General features: G+C 33.3%; 1 protein-coding gene and 1 pseudogene across 2 annotated transcripts; one reads left to right on the forward strand and one right to left on the reverse strand.

The window, feature by feature from the left end:
- Positions 1 to 2,059: 2,059 nt before the first annotated feature.
- On the reverse strand, positions 2,060 to 10,740 carry LOC127091193 (DExH-box ATP-dependent RNA helicase DExH8). Of its 2 annotated transcripts, XM_051029756.1 has the most exons (15): positions 10,453 to 10,740; positions 8,935 to 9,112; positions 8,015 to 8,188; positions 7,547 to 7,694; positions 6,920 to 7,234; positions 6,183 to 6,329; positions 5,930 to 6,110; positions 4,972 to 5,252; positions 4,754 to 4,867; positions 4,219 to 4,363; positions 3,803 to 4,071; positions 3,515 to 3,709; positions 2,854 to 3,381; positions 2,202 to 2,426; positions 2,060 to 2,110 (listed from the first exon to the last, which is right to left on the reverse strand). In XM_051029756.1, the coding sequence occupies exons 1-14, from the start codon at positions 10,622 to 10,624 to the stop codon at positions 2,205 to 2,207; spliced, it is 3,069 nt and encodes a 1,022-aa protein (XP_050885713.1). In that variant the 5' UTR covers positions 10,625 to 10,740; the 3' UTR covers positions 2,060 to 2,110; positions 2,202 to 2,204. The 2 variants fall into 2 exon arrangements, with proteins under 2 accessions (XP_050885713.1, XP_050885712.1); XM_051029755.1 differs by having other exon boundaries at positions 2,060 to 2,426.
- A 4,826-nt stretch (positions 10,741 to 15,566) lies between these two features.
- Positions 15,567 to 16,649, forward strand: LOC127095654 (acidic endochitinase-like; annotated as a pseudogene).
- The last annotated feature ends 2,806 nt before the right edge of the window (positions 16,650 to 19,455 follow it).

The following is a 19,455-nucleotide window of genomic DNA, read 5'->3' on the forward strand; positions in this document are numbered from 1 at the left end:
GGTACAGATCGGTTGGTTTTCAGTTCATCGCCGAAGATATGTACCTATACAACCCACGCCAGGCAAGTTACACACAAGAAGGATCAACATCTAACCCCCAACAACATTCTCAGCCCGGTTACTCACAACCCCTTATCCGTCAAACTTTCCGTTCCACAAACACACAAACATACAACCAAAACATGTCATTCACCCAACCCCAATACCAAGAGCATACCCCATACCACCACCAACAAATTGACCGTCAACCTGAGACCCAACATCGCTTCGCACCCACACCATCACCCTACCAAAGTCGCCTTAGCCAAAACACCAACTGCCCCTCCTCCTACCGTAGCCAAGAAGCCCAAACATCACAAAACCAAAACATCCAACAACCCTATCTCTACCAAACACCCCAACAACCTTTCCAATCTTTCCTCAACGCATCATTCACACACATGTCTCCCTTCAACCGTCCTGGTCGCCCATCCATGAGTCAACCACATCCCAACTTCTCTGGCATGGGTTATGAGCTCAGCTACGGCGGTACACCATCAATGCATACTGAAGACTATGCTGACTTGTCTGAATACCTCAACGGACCTTCTCCTGTAGTTGGTAGTGACGCTCTTGGCCCCTCAGATGATCAAACACTGGTGCAGAATCGTCAACGTGGATTAGGGCCAAGGGTTAGGGTAGTTAGAGGATGTGGGACCGAAGGTCGGTTAGGTGATCCCGGTCATCACCATTAGGTTTCTTTGTGTAAACTCCAAACTTTATTAATATCAAGTCGTATTATATCAAATTTATCTTTCACTTATACCATAAAACACAAAAAAATGCATTTTATAAAGAGTCTCCAATTGAATTGGCGACTCCTCTTAAAACCTACACAGAGACGCCAATTGGATTGGCTAGGGCACCTGCTTAGTCAATCCAATTGGCGCCTCCATTCAAGTTTTAAGAGGAGTCTCCAATTCAATTGGCGACTCCTCTTAAAAGTGGGGTATTTTGGAAAAAAAATTGAAACTAGGGGTATTTTGGGAATTTCCTTGAAAAAGTGGATTATTTGGATAAAAAAACAAATTTCTCTCAACAAATAAATTATATTAATTATTCTCGAATACACTACAGTTACAAAATGTCACACAGTCACTCAATCCTCTCCGCTAATACATTTCTTCTTTTTTTTTATTTATTTTGTAAAAGTACAAATTTAATTTGTCTCTTTCCCATAACATATTAATGATCAAGACATGAAGTACCCAAAATTCATAACCATCGGTTATTCATTTTAAGTTAAATAGGATGATATAAATAAAATAACGCATTTATAATATAAACTTTTAACAGGAGCAATTATTGTATATTTTTATTTTGAATACAAAATTTATTCATAAAATTGTATACTTTCCTATCTAAAATAATTCTTATTATGCTCTAATTTTTTTTAAGATGGGGTCAATAAGATTTGAATCTAGCACCTCATGCATACTACCCAAGTCCCAAATCCAGGAAAAGATTGGCTAACTTTGGATTTTAGTGTTTTTGACACCTTTCTCTCTAACGTCTCTCTAAACCATTTCTCCACTCTTAGTAAATAATATATTTTAATTACACATTCATCTATCATATTGCCTAAAGTTACCAAAGGTAGCAACAGGAGAGGCAGCTATTCCATCCCCAAATCCCTCGTCACTAGACAATTCTAATGACTAATTTGATGTGAATATTTAATATTAAGTTAAAAAAGATTTGCTAAATAATAATAATAATACTATAATAGAGAGTCGAGTGAAATAAATACATATGGCCTTACCGTGTAATAAGTATTTTCATCTTAGAGGAGGAGAGTTTGAATTCAACCATAAAAAAAAGGAAGAATGCAACTGAACCTTCCCTAATGAGAAAGCTGAAAAATGCAATTAATTACTCAAAGAAAATATCCGAAAATAGTAAAAGTTTATTTCTAAAAACCAATTCACCCATAAGTTGGTAAATAAGGTGGATGCATGGACGAAAGAGAGATGAGAGAGCAACAAATGTGCTATGTGATTGTGATTTGCCACAACAGATATAAAGAACTAATGAAGTGCCACTGCATCTTAATTTGAAGTATTTGCCACTTCTGTCATTTGATATTTGTACATCAAAACAGAAACTAATAAAAACTTAATGTAGAATTCATAGTAATTATCAAGAAAGAACTAGACTTCTACCTATTATTTTATTTGAATTTTATGGAGAAGCTTTTCCAAAGTAGAAGCATAGTCACTGAAAAGATTGTCAGTCGGAGGCTGCAGGCTAAAAACATATGAGATTGACCTTGACACCACCATTGGCCGCCGATTGTTAACACAGTCATGTAGTATCCCAAAACTTATTTCATCAAAAGCAAATGACTCTTTAAGGATAAAAAAACAGTCTCTTCCCAACTTCTCAACCTGAAACCACAACATTGCATTCAGTTAGTGGAATCTATTCATCTAATTTCAGTCGGTCAGTTATTTCAGCTGTCAAAAATTTGTTATGGCGCTGTATATAGTTAGGTTTCTTCACCAGATTTTCTCTCTTTTATTTTCCTTTTCCTGTGTAGATCGAAAGGTTCAACAACTAGTGTTACCATCTTGATGAATGGCTGTGTTAAGGTTTATGCGTATATTCATTGACATCTAATTTCTGAGAACATATATATATCAGTATTGGTTTTCAATGCTATATCTATCAGAAAGCTTTGGCTTCTGAATATATAGCCCAAGACAGACCAATTAGGGAATTTATCAAAAGTGACTATCATGGTCACAGAAGTGATGAATAACATTATTTTATAACACTATTAAATGGTAAGAGATCATGAGCACAAGCAATCACCTGAAGTTGGGAAAATCTAATATTATTCATGGTTATGATAACTTTCATCTCCTTCAAATCATCAGCCAAAATTCGAATGGCTAGATATTCGAAGAAGTTCTGCAAGACCTTCTTTTTCCCATCCAAATCCTCACCGTAGCTATCAAAGCAAGGAGACCACAGTACACATTGAACTTCATTCCAAGGAATAAATGTCTTCCCTGCTTTGGCTATGATTGTTTGGTAAGGATGATTTAGACCCCATAAAATTCTGACTCCTGTAAGAGATGGTTCAGTAGAGGTTATTTCTGACACACTTGTAGTTGAAATTATTTTGGATGGATCATAGTGGCAAGCAAAGCATGAGGAGTAACGCAAATCTGTGTCATCCAGTATCAGAATTGATTTGTCACTGGATTTGGGAAACAAGTTCAGAAGAGAAGCAGAACTCATTGTATTATCTTCTGGCAGGCAGATGCTTTGACGGGCCAACACTGCCGGTCGGTCCATATCATGTGAAAACACACAAAATTCTCCATTTCGGCAACCCTATTACAATGAACATTGATTAGTAATCATGATCTTAATAATGGTAGCATCATAATGTAGTCAAACTCAAACAAAGAATTTGGAATAATATACATAATCTTAATAATGGTATCATCATTAGTGATGAAGTCACCTGCAATGAAAAGAAGAACTTGCACTGTGGTCTCTTAGCCTGAAATGTGTGCAAAAATGGACATGAACTGCCTCTGCTGCAGGATCCACGAATGAAGTAAGCACAAGGAGAAACCTCCCCGCTGACGTGGAAATTACCGCTGTTAGCATCTTCTGGTTGATGGTGAAAAGAATCACCTAGGTACTGAGCTCTCGTCTATTTCATGCAAGAAAAGAAAACCCCCCAATCATTAGAAAGAAAGAAAATTCACAAAGAATATTTTGCATGCAAGATTCAAAAGCATACTACCTCTTTTACAATTAAATCAAACATTTTTGCCACTTCATAACTGTTCAAGTGATTCAAAGTAACATACGGTACAGCAACACATTTCGCTGTTTCACTTGTTGGTTCAAAGCCCTTCTCATCAACAGAAACTACATCTGAATGTCCATCTGGCTGATTTTGGAACAGGCATATATGTCTGAATTCATAAGGATCATAATCGGGTATTGGGCCACGAAAGGAACTCAAAAATTTTGGCCGGAACCGATGGATTGTATTTAGTATATCATTATCTGTACAGATTCAAAATAAAGATTGTTAGAAGATCAAACATTTAAGAAATAGTGCACTAAATTGCATTTACAAAAATGTGATACACTTCCAATTGAAAAAAGAAACCCAAAAGTGTACATATTCTGACAAGTCATATCAATACGTACAAATTTCTGACACCTGGTGCAGAGATGATTGGTAGAGATTATGGAAAGAACACCAATCTTCCTCAAGCTTAGGCATCAGCTGTGTGTCGGGATATACATTATCAGACTTCAAAACATCCTTTAAATGTTCAAGCCGGTACTTATCCTGCACATGAAAGAATATTTTCTCCATAAATTCATAAGCCCTCTAAAGCTGAATGCTACGGTACAGACTGAAAAGGAAAATCTTTTTCCTAGGCACGATGCAGCTTGCTTCTAGTACCTAGTCTCTTTTGGGTTTTTCTCACATGAAAGTATCACAGAAACCCATGTTGCAGCAGCCCTCTACTTAATTTCAATGAATAAGCACAATTAATTATCACAACCATAAGAATATTGGTTGATGAGCAATATATAAAATAATTTCAATGAATAAGCACAATTTCACAAGTTAGTCTTCCACCTTTCACTAAGACACTCTAATGCAGATACTGAATAATGGCAACGTATTTTATAGTACAAAGTTACAAACAGCAAAGCCATAGAGCATCTTTACCTTGAAAATGTGCTGCCAAAACTGATATGCGCAAAAGTTAGCCATTAATTCCATCTCCTTTCGACCAGCGAAGATTGTCCGGTCACTATAATAGCAATCAACATACTTTGCAAACTAATAAAAAAAATATATTTAGTTAGATGAGTTGAACCTCACAATGTTACCAAAGAATCAGAGCATTTGGAAATAGTACATTTGATTGAAATCATAGACATTACCAATTCATCCTCTCCAAACGGGTGAATAATGGGTAAAGGTTGTGTATCCATCAATATGCCCAGCAAAATGCCCTCACGCATCATACCAATGTCTCCAAACTTGAGGACTAGAACAGATGCATCGAAAGATAAAGAAAAACTAGCAAGTAATCGACCATAAAATGTAGGTTCATATCGGCTCCTAGGAGGTGTCTTAACTAGTGCGCGCATCTGAACAAGTAAATCCAATGCATCTTCCACAATTTGAGGATCAGGTGGATCCAGAGCTTTTTGCAACAGAACTGCCATCAAACCCACCGGTCAGGCTAACATCATCATAATTGGTATGCGTTCGTATTAAATGCCGTACATATTATAAATTAGACCATTTCATTTCATTTCATTTGTACAGGATAACACAGCTTTTTACTATTTTTTGTTAGCCTTTAGATCATTTCGTTAGTATTAAATGTTGAAGAGATTATAAACACTTTTGTGTAGAGTTGTAGAGTCTGTAGACTGATTGATCACACAATTCCACCAATTTCTGTACCTATAAATGTTGAAGAGATTATAAATACACTTGTGTAGAGTTGTAGACTGATTGATCACACAATTCCACCAATTTCTGTACCTATAAATGTTGAAGAGATTATAAACACTCTTGTGTAGAGTTGTAGAGTCTGTAAACTGATTGATCACACAATTCCACCAATTTCTGTACCTTATTCAATCATGGAGTTTTGGTAGTTGGGTTCTTAAATCACAAAAACAAATTTTTTTAAACATGGACATAAATTTCAAGTCAAATTTATAGCCTCTTCCCAAGTTAATCGATGTCCACAATTATTAAGTGACATTGCAGTTACATTTAGTAGGTACACAAATATTCACAATTTTAATGGGTAAAAAACAATTTCCTGGAAAATCGAGATGAACTAATATATTTGGCGAAGAAATCAAGATGAACTAAACTTACCTTTGGGATCATTGATGGCCTTGGATCCAGCACAACATAAGGAAAGAATTTGCAGCTTTAATGATAATTTAAGAATAACTGGACTCTCATGATCCTCAAGATCATTGTAAAACGATCTAGGAACCAATCTATAAACTTGGCCATCACAAGTTCGACCAGTTCTTCCACTACGTTGATTTGCCTACAAAATTATCAAATGAAACTAAGGAAAGTGTAAAAACAAAACAAAATATGGAAATAAGATCATTTGTACCTGAGACTTGGAAACCCAAACAAGTGCTGCACATTCCTTTTTCCGGGATTTATCCCAATAGACTTGTAATGATCGGCATGAATCAATGACATAAGCCACTTTAGGTATTGTCACAGAAGACTCAGCAATATTGGTAGCCAATATTACCTGACAGACAGCGACCACAGTCATGATATATTGTGAATGTTAGTAGAAGAAATTATATCGCAAAACAAAAATTAATGAAAAAAATCTTCTGAAAAAAATTCCACCCAGACAAAGGTAACTAAAAAAACTATTAAAAATAAAATACAAACAACAGCAACAACAACCAAGTTTTATCCCACTAACTGCGGTCAGCTGCATGAATCAAACTACGCCATAGTGTTCTATCAAAAATCATGATTCTGTCCAACTCATTAGTCTCGAAATCTTTCTTAATAGTTTCTTTTATAGTTTTTCATATTAAAGAACAAATATGAAAGAAAATATATCTTCTACATAAATTCAATTACATAACACTATTGTATATTTGGATTCATTACAGTAAATAATATAATTTAACATTCGAAGACTCAATTTGCAAAACTATAATTTGCCATTAATAGAAAAAATTTCCAGTTAAAATTCATTAATTAATTTTGTATAGTCTTTGCAATACGAAAAGTTAGCGACACTGCAGTACAAACATGTACTTATGTAGTTTAAAAAACTTTCGATTATTTACTAAACTACTGGCTGAAATAACTGATACAAACCTTTCGATGTGATTTCCAAATCTTCATAGTCATGAGAGCTTGTTCAGTATCAATGCTACCATGTAAGATATGAACTCTAAAAGTTGATTCAAGTGGCTTCAGAAGACGCCATTGCTGCTCCAGTGAATAGTAGGTTGGAAGGAATACCAAAATGCTTTTCTCAATATCTGGCTCAGTCTTATGTATATGCAACACCAGCTCATGAATAAGCCTGTGCACTTCAGACTTAATGTAAGCATTGGATATGGAAAGGTCAAGACAAGAAGAATATTTTGAATCCATTATTTCAGAACTTATCCCAAGAGACTCAGCTACCTGTGAAAAGAAGAATAGAACCATAATAACCGTTATCACATGATCATCAATTATAACTCAAACAGAAAGTCAATCCTCCAAGTTACTGAGTAATCTTAACACAGAGAACAGCTGACTTTTACACATAACATAACTGAGCATAAGCATCAGGAGTGTTTCAAATGTTCGTATGTTTCGGAACCCAAAATAATTCTGAAGGTGAAGAATAATTTAAGACCACTCAATATGTATACCATAGACAAGATATACACAACTGGGATTGGGCTATTATTCAATTAAAAAGAAGAAAATTATCAGAGTACATATGCATGCCTGGTCAACATATGAAACACTTCGCTGAAAAACCATGTTCTGATTTGAGCTAGGAATGGCAAGCACTTCAACTCGTTCGCCTCTACCAAGATCCCTAAAGTAGTCCCTATATCTTGAAATATCAGCAGTAGCAGACATCAAAACCACCCTGCAAACGCATGATATTTGATCAACATAACATCTACTTGCCTCTTAAATTGAAATGCGGGGTTATGATTTCAAGAAAGTCCGGCTAAGCAGCCAGGAAAGAAAAATAAATGGACGTCTTGACAAGGATCTTCTTATTACTTGGATAATTAGAAAGACAAAGTGACTGCAGGAACATATGGTATCACTGTAATTAAACAAACAAGAGTATGTCACTTCTGATCCTTAAATGTATAAATTATTTTCTTGTAAATATGCACATAGAACTCTCATTCACTCTCCCAAATATCCTCTAAACACTAACAAAACCAAGATGCTAACCTTAAGTCATTGTTCTTTAACAAAAACTGCTTTACACAAACTAGTACAAGATCAGACTCCACTGATCTTTCATGTACTTCGTCAAGAATAATAACCTTGTAGTTCAGTGCAGTCAAACCCTTCTCTTGCATTTCATCCAACAACACTCCAGCAGTTTTAAAAACAATCTCTGAACTGCAGTACAACAATATAAATATCAGGTAAGAAAAGAAAAGATATGATGATGATAAGAACTGAACAGGCAAAAAAAGATAGGTGCCATATATGTTCCATAAAATGGCTTCCCTGTGATAAAGGACAATGTAGTCAAACTGTAATTACCATGAAAGGTGTCGATAGATAATATGCTATAACATGAAACAAATTTATCATATTGTATGTTAGTATATTAAATGGATAATAAATAACACCTTTATCATATGGATATTTCTTTCACTTGAAACAAATTTACATTCAAGAAAAACGAGTGCCAGACTTCTTCCTTAAAAGGGAATTTTTAAGTAAAATAAAAATGAGCACCACATTATGCAAGTAGTAATAACTAGAATACTATTGTCATAAGGTGAAGCATGCATGTAAGTAATGATAAATGGATAATAATATCTTGGCATCCTGGTCAATGATAAATGGATAATAATATCTTGGCATCCTGGTCAAACATATAATAATATCATTTTTAAATAAAATAAAAATTATCCAATTCAAGTAAATTTACTCTTAATAAAATAAGTCAAGACAAGGCCTCTCCAACAGATTCAAGTCAAAATTTAATTTTCTTTATAAAATGTCAATACTTCACATCTACAAAAGCAACGAGGAAACAGGACCAAGGATAAGATGAAGAAAACCAGTGAATTACTATCACATAATTGTAGAAAAAAGTAAAAAAGAACAAGTTTATGCGAATGTTTTTAAAATACCTAGCTGAGAAGTGTCGTGAATGTCCGATATGATACCCAACTTCTTCTCCCAATTGACAATTACGAGCTTTCGCAACCATTTTGGCAACAGAAACGACAGCAAATCTTCTAGGCAGTGTGCACAAAATGGGTGTCATGTTTTCTTCTAGAAGAAACTGAGGTATTTGTGAACTTTTCCCTTCGAGCAAAAAGGTTACAAAAACATCAGCAACATCGAAATATGATGAATAACTATATTTAAATGAACGGAAGTGCATGAGAGGAACAAGTAACAACCCTTTCAGTTGTGCACACCCATTTTACTAAGTGAAGGAATGAAAGCTTACAAGCATATTTTAAAACCATCCTGTCTTTTTATATTTCTCTACTATACACATGCAAAACTTTTTTCTATTTATTTTATTTAATGTATATGTCTAGATTTCAAAGGTGTTAGGAAATATACTCCTTTGCATGACATCAAATCAAATATTTAAAACCGCAATCCATTGTTATCAAATAGCGGCGCCATGGCCGCTATGGCAGATATACATGGCGGTTTTTGGGTTCGCTGCAATGGTAAATAGCAGCCGATATTGCGGGATTTTACGCCATAACAACGGCGCCGCAAAGCGGCCGGTATGGCGGGAATTTGGCTCTCCGCCATCCGCCATCGACAACACTGCCGCAATCACATCACAGTATTTAATATTCCGCAGGATCACGATTGAATATGGCTGACGTAACCTCAGACGTAATTGCACAAAGACGTCAAAAAACTCGATGTCCTGACTCAAATTGCGCTCATTGATCTTTTTGTTAAACCTAATCATATCCAATAATGTTAACTACTCGTAATTGCATTTATTGTATCGCAAATGCAAAAGAAATCTTTTATCCATAGTATTTGGAAGCTACTAAATAAGTGTATGTTAAGGCCACCAGTCTAAAATTTCACATAAGGAATATTTATATTGATAAAATCAAAATATACATGGTGAAAATCCAATGAATAGCATTTTTCAATGCAATATTTAAAAATAGCTATATGGTCCCATACCTGAATTTGTAATAAAACAAAGTCAAGAATAACTAGACATGAAATTGTAATTTAACTTCGAGAAGAAAAAGATATACACGCGAAATCATACTTAAATTTTAAGAGTACTTTAATGATTTGGCAATTTGTTGGTTTCTCTGATTTGCAATTGTTGTTGCTTTTGTTAGTGTGTGCATATATATTTCATGTTTGTATGAGAAGTTTAAGAGTGCAAAGCAGTAGTTTCCATCAGTAATGACTGTATTTTTCTTTTAAGAAAACCACAAACCAATTAATTTTGGAAAATACGAATTTCATAGCTCTGTTTATTTGGAGTGAAAAATCAACGATCACATGTGAGAACATACAAAAGGACTAGAGATTGTATAACGAAACTAGAAATTTGCAGCAGTATTTTTTTTCGGGAACGTACAGTACAGTCATAAAAAGTCTGCTCAAACATGAAATATAAAAAGAAATAGCAGTTGAGGAAGTTTTACCGCAACCGGTCTCGCCGATGATGAGAGTGACGCGATTTTGTTGAACTTTATCGACGATTTTCTTCCGCATAGACATGACAGGGAGATGAGAGAAAGTGGACTCTAATAAAGAAGGAGAAATAGAGGGAGCCGGCGAAGGAGGAGGTGGAGGAGATGAAGGTGGCGACGCCATTGTGAGTAACCGTAACCGTAACCGTCACCGTCACAGTCTCCGGGAACTTTTTCTCCTGGTGGAGAAAGAAATTGACTAGGGAAAGAGTACGGTTTAGGAGTAAATGGGAGTAAGGAATTTTCTAACATCATTTTAATAAGGGGGAGAGAGGATACGATAAGGGCGGGTTCATATGAGCTCGGTGATGAGATTGATTACGTGTTAAATTTCTCTGAGTTTTCTTTTTCTCCTTTGACTGATCTATGTTTCTAGCCAATCATGGGGCTGATTTGAGAGGGAATACAGTATGTGCGAAGTATACGGAAATTATCCACGTTCACACGGTTTCTCTCGCACGTTATTTATTTGAGAAGGGAAGGGGAATTTGGAGGACATCATAGCGAAAAGTTTTGGGGCGTACAGTACTTTTTGTGTGTGATCACAATATTAATTTATTATTTATAAATCAATCAATATTGAATAAGCCAATAGTAATATATTGTAGCCTTAATTCATATTTTAGTTATTTAATTTAATTTAATGTTTAATTTTTGTTTTTTAACTAGTTTTAATACAAGTTAGTCTTTTAAAAATATTTGCGTTAGTTTGATTTTTTTTCTGTCAAATTTTTAAAAAAATATATTAAATTTTTAATATATATATTGATTCAGGTTATTAATTTATGTTTACCTGACATTGTCATATAATCAAAGTTAATTAATGACAATGATTGTGTAACAAAATAATTCTTAAAGAATTAATATGTAATATTTTTTAATTAAGAAATCAAAATGAAACATTAAATTAAATTAATTTAATTGACTATAAGACTAATTATAACTATAATGTATTAGCAATTGATATAGTTAGACTATATTAATAAAAGTAATAATTATAATGGTTAATAGTCAATGAGGTTCGAAAAATAGATTGTTTTTTTAAATAACCAGATTTTTCAAAAAAAATACGAAAATAACCATCTTTTTAAAAAAAAATCTAAAATTTCCAACTTTGGGAGATGATGCGCCGGGGGAGTTGGCGCACTCCCTAAAAATGTTACCACTGCACCATAGACCGTTCATGTTAATTTTTTCATCATATATTTAATATATCATGTATAATTACAATAGATTAATAAATTACTAAAATTTAGTTGAAATTTTTTTCACTTAGTTTTAAAATAATGTATAATTACATTAGATTAATTTGTTTCATCTCTATATATGTGTCTTAATTATTTTCACTTAGAACTTTTATACCTATTTTAAAATTTTAAATTAACTAAATATATATTTTATTTTATTTTATCATTATTTTAAAATATATAAGTTAAGAATATTATTTAATATTTGCATTTTAATTTCTTAAGAGTACTATCGCAATTTTATATTATAACATTAAATATAAAATATAGATAATATTCATTCGACATATCAAATATGAACGTAGATAGTTAAAATATTTATGTTTATTTAAAATGCATTATAATAAAATTAAATAAGATATATATTTTTTATTTTATAAAAAGATTTGTTTAATAAAAAAAAGTATTGTATAAAAGAATATTTTAATTTTATAAAAATAAACATTAAATAAAACAATGGATGAAAAATAATGGATGAAACATAGTGTAAAATAAAATTAAATATTTTAACTAATTATGTTTCACTTCATAACTGACATGACAGAAATCCAGCATTCAAATGGATTTCATTCTTCTAACTGATAACATAACCTCTCAAAAAGAACCATGTCGACGATAACCACTTTTCCATTTTTTCACCAAACTCTAACCAACTGTCAAATGTAACCTCCTAACTAACTTCAAAATGGCACAACAGAAATAACCGAAAATTGCTAACGGAGTAACAACCCTTCATCAATCGCTCTCCTCAACTCTCCATTCCAACCCCTTCACATAACAGAATTTTGTTTTCCACCCTCCAACTTCCATAAAAACCTCCAAACCACTGTCATTAGAAAAGGGAAAAAACTCTCTCACGAGAACTTCTTCAACCAACTATAATCTCCCTAACCGAATAACAAAATCTCACAGAGCCAAATTCAACATTGATTCACAGAAGGAGCCTAAAAGAAAATTCTAACAGAGAATTGAAGACTAAACTTCAACCGAGAGAACTTTCCCTTTGGCAACCATTGTGAACTCCCATCACATTACAGAATCCAACTCTAAAAACCCCCTTACAAATCACGCTTCAAAAGCCCTTTCATAACTACACAAGATGCACAAGAGAGAATCCATAGCAGAAAGGGAAAAGAAGCATAGGCCAATGGGAAATCAGTGACAAGAAATTGCAGGAAGAAACTCATGTTTCAAGAAGTTTCGTCAGCTCAAAGAACGTAAGGCACAAATCCAGCTCCTTCATCCTTAATAGACAATGAACCATCTTTATTCTTCAACGATAACGCCACGCCCGCGCACAGATCCTGATCAACCAAGAGCTGAAAAATAATGGATGAAACATAGTGTAAAATAAAATTAAATATTTTAACTAATTATGTTTCATCCATTATTTTATTTAATGTTTATTTTTATAAAATTAAAATATTCTTTTATACAATACTTTTTTTATTAAATAATTCTTTTTATAAAATAAAAAATACATATTTTATTTAATTTTATTATAATGAATTTTAAATAAACATAAATATTTTAACTATTTACGTTCATATTTGATATGTCGAATGGATATTATCTATATTTTATATTTAATGTTATAATATAAAAATTGTGATAAATTAAAATGCAAATATTAAATAATATTCTTAACTTATATATTTTAAAACAATGATAAAATAAAATTAAATATATTTTTAGTTAATTTAAAATTTTAAAATAGGTATAAAAGTTCTAAGTGAAAATAATTAAGACAAATATATAGAGATGAAACAAATTAATCTAATGTAATTATACATTATTTTAAAACTAAGTGAAAAAAAATTCAACTAAGTTTTAGTAATTTATTAATCTATTGTAATTATACACGATATATTAAATATATGATGAAACAAATTAACATAAATGGTTTGTGGTGCAGTGGTAACATGTTTGACTTTTGATCAAAAGGTTGTGTGTTCGTTTCTTGTTAGCTGTAAAATTAAATTTTCTTTTCACAAACAACACACACTGAGGCGCCAGATGAAATTTCCTAAATATTTTATTAAATACACTTTTAACAATTAACAACATTTTATAAACTATAAATAAAGGTAATGAGAATTAGAATACTTATATTATGAGTTAATATTACATTAGTAAAGTAATAGATATTAGTTGTAGAGTTAGTGGATGTTATTATGAAGACGGTATATAAATGGAATTGAGGTCTTAAATTGATTAGAGATAATTAGGGTTTTGAAAAAAAGTGAAACAAGACTTAGAATAATTAAGATATAATAAATTTTATATGTTTCATGAAATCTATGATATATAAAACAATCAATACCTAAACTACTAACAAATCTTATATATAAAACTGAATAAGCAAATAATATATTTGCTTTGATTTTGTATTAACAAATCTGAGTATTTAATCAATATATTGTTATAAAAAGTTTGTTCGAAACTATTTAAAAAATTAAGTTAAAATTTAATTCTAACATATTCAACACTTTGTTTAAATCACACTATAAATGTAAATAGATTAGGGAGAGAGAGAGAAAGCAATACCATTTTTTATTAGTTCAACTGCTTCGTATTTGCATGCATCTTATTCTAGTCCCAATTGAATATCCATCCTATTTTCTCTTCTATTTGATGTTGCACTCAACGTTCTATTACAATAATATTTTACAAGATGATTCTTTTATCTACATAATTAGCTACCAAATTTTTAGGTTTTATCCTACTTGAACAACATCCAATAAATCCTTAACTTTGTGACCTAGAAATTTGTTGAGCACGAGATCTTCAATCCTTTTGCAATCTCAAACTCCTTTAACAATATGTTATTTGAGATTCCTTCAATTTCAACTCGTTTCTTCGTATTCTCTCAAATGGATAAAAGATATGTATTATTTTACCTTTAGAAATTCAGCAAACTTGTTAAATTTTTTGAAGAAACATCATTTTACAATGTCATATTGTATCCTCTAAGCTAATCAATCTCAGAAAATAAGAATTTCAAAAAGTGCATAGTAGAAATTTTGAGATAAATAATTTAAAAGAGAATACGCAAGTTTCATGATGAATGAGATGAGTGATGTTTAATTTATATATTTATACTAATGAGATTTACACTTCAAAGATTATTGAAAAACAAGGTAAAATAAGGAAAAGATTTGAATCAATAAAATTTAGATTTGAATCTTTCTCACTTAATTGAATTATGGATTTTTCGAATAAGAATTATTTTAAATAAAAATTTAATCAATTATGATCAAGATAGAGATATGTTCATGTAATTTTTAACAATGTGAATTGATTCGGTTATCTTTTTATTCAATTGAAAGGCTTTCTAAATTAATTAATATAAACAAGTAGTTTTTCTTTGTAAGATGACTTAAGTGATTCAATCGCTGGATCATGATTTATTTCATGAGAAATAATTCATGATTCTTTTTAAATAAACATGAATATTTTCCTAATTCACTAGATTTTATGCGTGCAATACTTTTTAAAATATATGTAACGAAATTTATATACAGCATAGAAGGGTTACATGCAGGGCCAACCCTGGACTAAGTCATGAAGTGCAACGGTCTACAAACCATGATTTTAGAGACCCAAGTTTTTTTAATACTCATTTAGTATTATAAAAAAATTAGAGGATTTCTTAATACATCCTTTATGTTTTTTAGCCACCATGGGAAATTATTTAAATGTTCATAGATTTCAAATATGCATCTCTAGACGCATCAAATTCTAAATGAATTTTAAAATATTCAGGAGATTGTAATAATTTAAAACATATTATACACTCACACTCAGAAGTCATTATACATGCGAATTGGTCTGGAGATGGATCTCCGTGCATATTCCAGATATACATCTTTGTAACATATTAGAACAGAGCTTTAAATGTTATGTTGTGTTTGCGTGTATTTAGATGCAACTTTAAACCATACGATACAATCGAAAATCAAAAATAGGCGCACATAAAACTTGATGGTCCCAAAATGTTATATATATATATATATATATATATATAAAAACTATTTTTATGATAAAATAGGAGGGCAACGTGTAATTAAGACTGAGAATTTCATGCTTCTTACTTTTCTTCCCTATGAATGGATGAAACCAATTTCTCGCCCAACGTACACAACACGATTCTCATAATTTCTTCTTCCATCTTTGTATTTACATACTTTCCACCAGCTATAAAGTGCTATACATCTATCTACATTTTCAATACAAATCACAAAACCAATTTCTATCCACTTTTGGCAAGGGCCAAAATCCACAACTAAATCTTGTTGGTCATCGTGATCCACGTATCAATGGCTGCACAAAGTTTAGTAGTGAAGTTCAAAGTGTTCCTATGGAAGTGTCGCGGTTACTTACTTTCTTGATACAACCCAAGAAGCCACACAACTTGCAAATTACCTATGGAACAATTTCTTGGGTGGCACGTCATCTTCAAGACCATTAGGTGATGTTGTTTTAGATGGAATAGATTTTGATATGGAAGCTGGTGATCAACATTATGATGAACTTGCAAGAGTACTTAATGGTTTTAGGGCACAAAAGAGAGTTTACTTGTCTGCAGCACCACAGTGTGCTTTCCCTGATGCTCATTTGGATTCAGCTATTACTACTGGTTTATTTGATTATGTTTGGGTTCAGTTTTATAATAATTTCGTCAAGGCTTGTAATCAATTGACTTCAAGTCAAGCTAATCAAGTGTTTTTAGGTGTTCCTGCTGATGCTACTAAAAATGGTGATTTTATTCCTTCTGATGTTTTGATCTCTCAAGTTCTTCCTGCTATTAAGAGTTCTGTTAAATATGACGGAGTCATGATTTGGAAGAGATTCAATGATGCACAAAGTGGACACAATAATGCTAGTAAGGGCGGTCTTTAACTAACTACTGAAATCTGTAGGTTTCCAGTGTGAAACTACCCATACCTCACCTATAATTGAATTCTTTTGCATAATTTTTTTCTACCTAGAATCTGTTGGAAATCCACCACAATCTATGGAGAATTTCAATCAATCATAATGAACAAGATTGTTATCACCCACACAATAACAATGAAAAGAGAAGAATAATGGAGAAAGAAAGTAAAGAACGATGAAGGAGAAGAAGAATATTCTGCAAAGTTTCTCTCTGTCCACAACCTGTGAAAAACTTCTTATTCACTTTGCAATTGCAAAATTCTGTGAATACAATGTTATGAATACTCTATTCACTTCATTACAAGAATAAGAGTTACTCCCTCTATTTATAGATTTAGGTTAGCTTGCACCCCATTACAAAACCCAAAACTATAAAAATCTAAATTAGTTAACACTACTAAAAATAGGCCTAAGTCGAAATCCTGTGTGAAGCAACATGCTTCGACACTTCGACACTCTAATACAACTCAACACACTTAGGTGATTCGACACTTCCTTGCTTTTGTCGAGCAACCTGCTTCGACACAAGGAATTACAATTCAACACACCACCTAATTCATTGTGTCTAAGTTATCTACATTCATCATAGCTCTTAGTCTTCTGAAAATTTCGACCTGCACTCCCTTCGTCATGATGTCTGTAATCTGATTCTCAGTTCTGCATTGCTTCACATTCATCTTCCCATGTGATACCTGCTCTCGAAGATAATGGAATTTCGTCTCGATGTGCTTGCTTCGATCATGTGCTATCGAATTTTTCGCCAGATTGATAGCTGACATGTTATCGATCTTCATGGTAATTGCTTCATGATTCTTCCTTGTTATCTCTTTAACCAGATTCACCATCCACGTTGCTTGACATGCACAAAGAGAAGCAACTATGTATTCTGCTTTGCACGACGATAATGTCACTATTGGCTCCTTTCTCGAACTCCAAGCAACTGGTGCACCACCTAACATAAACACATAGTCAGTTGTGGATTTTCGATCCTCAACATCACTACACCAACTTGAGTCGGTGTATCCCACTAGTTTGCATTCTTTTCCTTCATCAGCTGTAGGAAACAAAATGCCATAGTCGAGAGTTCCTTTCAGATACCTTAGTATCCTCTTTGCCACTACTAGATGTGATACCTTTGGCTTCTGCATGAATCTACTCACCATACCTACACTGTATGCTAAGTCAGGCCTTATGTGACAGAGGTATCGAAATGACCCAATAAGTCTTCTATATTGGGTTGGGCCCACATCATCTTCATCTAAATCTTTCTACAGTTGTAATCTGGGCTCAGTTGGAGTCGAAGTTGGGTTGCAATCTTGCATCTCAAATCTCTTGAGTATTTCACCTGCATACCTTCTTTGATGCATCATCAAACCTCTACCATTCTTGTAGAATTCGATGCCAAGGAAATATGAAATGTCACCAAAATCTGACATTTCGAATTCCTTGTTGAGATCACCTTTGAAGTCTTCAATCTCCTTCTTGTAGCTACCTGTTATCAGCAAGTCATCGACATAGAGACATAGTATAAGCAATTCACTCTTACTTCTTCTTATATATACTCCATGTTCAGTTGTGCACTTCACAAATTCCTTCTCCCTTAGAAAGTCATCTATCTTCTTGTTCCAAGCTCTTGGAGCTTGTTTAAATCCGTACAGGGCTTTATGCAGCCTGTACATATTTCTTTCTTTGCCTTGTTTCACAAATCCAGCTGGTTGTGCAACATAAACTTATTCTTCTAAGGGGCCATTCAGAAATGCATATTTCACATTCATCTGACACTTCTGCCAGTTGTTCATGTTTACTAGACCAACAACCAACCTGATTGTTTCGATCCTAGCAACAGGTGCAAAAGCTTTGTCAAAGTCGATTCCTTCTTTCTGAAGAAATCTTTTCGCCACAAGTCTCGCCTTGTGTCGAGTCACTTCTCATCTGGGATTCAACTTCACCTTGTATATCCACTTCACATCGATTTCCTTCTTGTCTTGGGGCAATTCGACAAGTGACCAAGTGTTGTTGACTTCGATTGACTTTAGTTCTTCGTTCATTGCTTTCACCCACTTAGAATCTTTCAATGCCTCAGCTGCATTGACTGATTTGACATCTACGTAGAAAGCATAGTGTACCAGCTCACCTTCTTCATTGACCACATCATCTGAGATAATCACACATTCTTGCAATCATGCAGGCATGTGTCTTGTTCTTTGAGGTCTGCTTGGGCCTGCTTCCCCTCTGACTGCCTGTCAAACTTCTCTTTCGACTTCACTAGCTAGTTCATCACATAAGATTCTCACTGAATCCTTCTTAACATTCTCAGTCCAATCCAATTCCTTAAGCTCATCTATGATCACGTCTCTGCTGATCACCACTTGCTTGTTTACTGGGTCGAACAACTTGTATCCTCTAGTCAAATGATATCCTATCAGGATCATCTGATTCGACTTGTCATCAAGTTTTCTTCTCAGCTGATCTGACACATGTCTATGTGCTATAGATCCAAACATCTTCAGATGATTCAAGCTAGGCTTGACACCAGACCAACATTCTTCTGACGTGATTCCTCCTAGCTTCTTCGTCGGACATCTGTTCAGGATATATGTTGCAGTCGACATAGCTTCTCCCCATAATTCTTTGGGTAGATGTTTGTCTTTCAACATACTTCTAACCATATTCATAATGATTTTATTCTTCTTTTCTGCGACTCCATTCTGCTGTGGAGTGTAGTGTGGCACCACCTCATGCACAATCATCTCTTTCACACATAATGCGT

Source organism: Lathyrus oleraceus, chromosome 6, assembly GCF_024323335.1.
Source record: "Lathyrus oleraceus cultivar Zhongwan6 chromosome 6, CAAS_Psat_ZW6_1.0, whole genome shotgun sequence".
NCBI lineage: Eukaryota > Viridiplantae > Streptophyta > Magnoliopsida > Fabales > Fabaceae > Lathyrus > Lathyrus oleraceus.

Excerpts from the sequence above, each read along its gene's own strand:
- LOC127091193 (XM_051029756.1), bottom strand. The coding sequence starts at position 10,624 with ATGGCGTCGCCACCTTCATCTCCTCCACCTCCTCCTTCGCCGGCTCCC. Across the intron at positions 6,111-6,182 it reads TTTGGGTTTCCAAGTCTCAG|GCAAATCAACGTAGTGGAAG; the intron begins GTACAAATGATC and ends ATAATTTTGTAG. Across the intron at positions 4,072-4,218 it reads GCACCAGGTGTCAGAAATTT|ATAATGATATACTAAATACA; the intron begins GTACGTATTGAT and ends GAATCTGTACAG.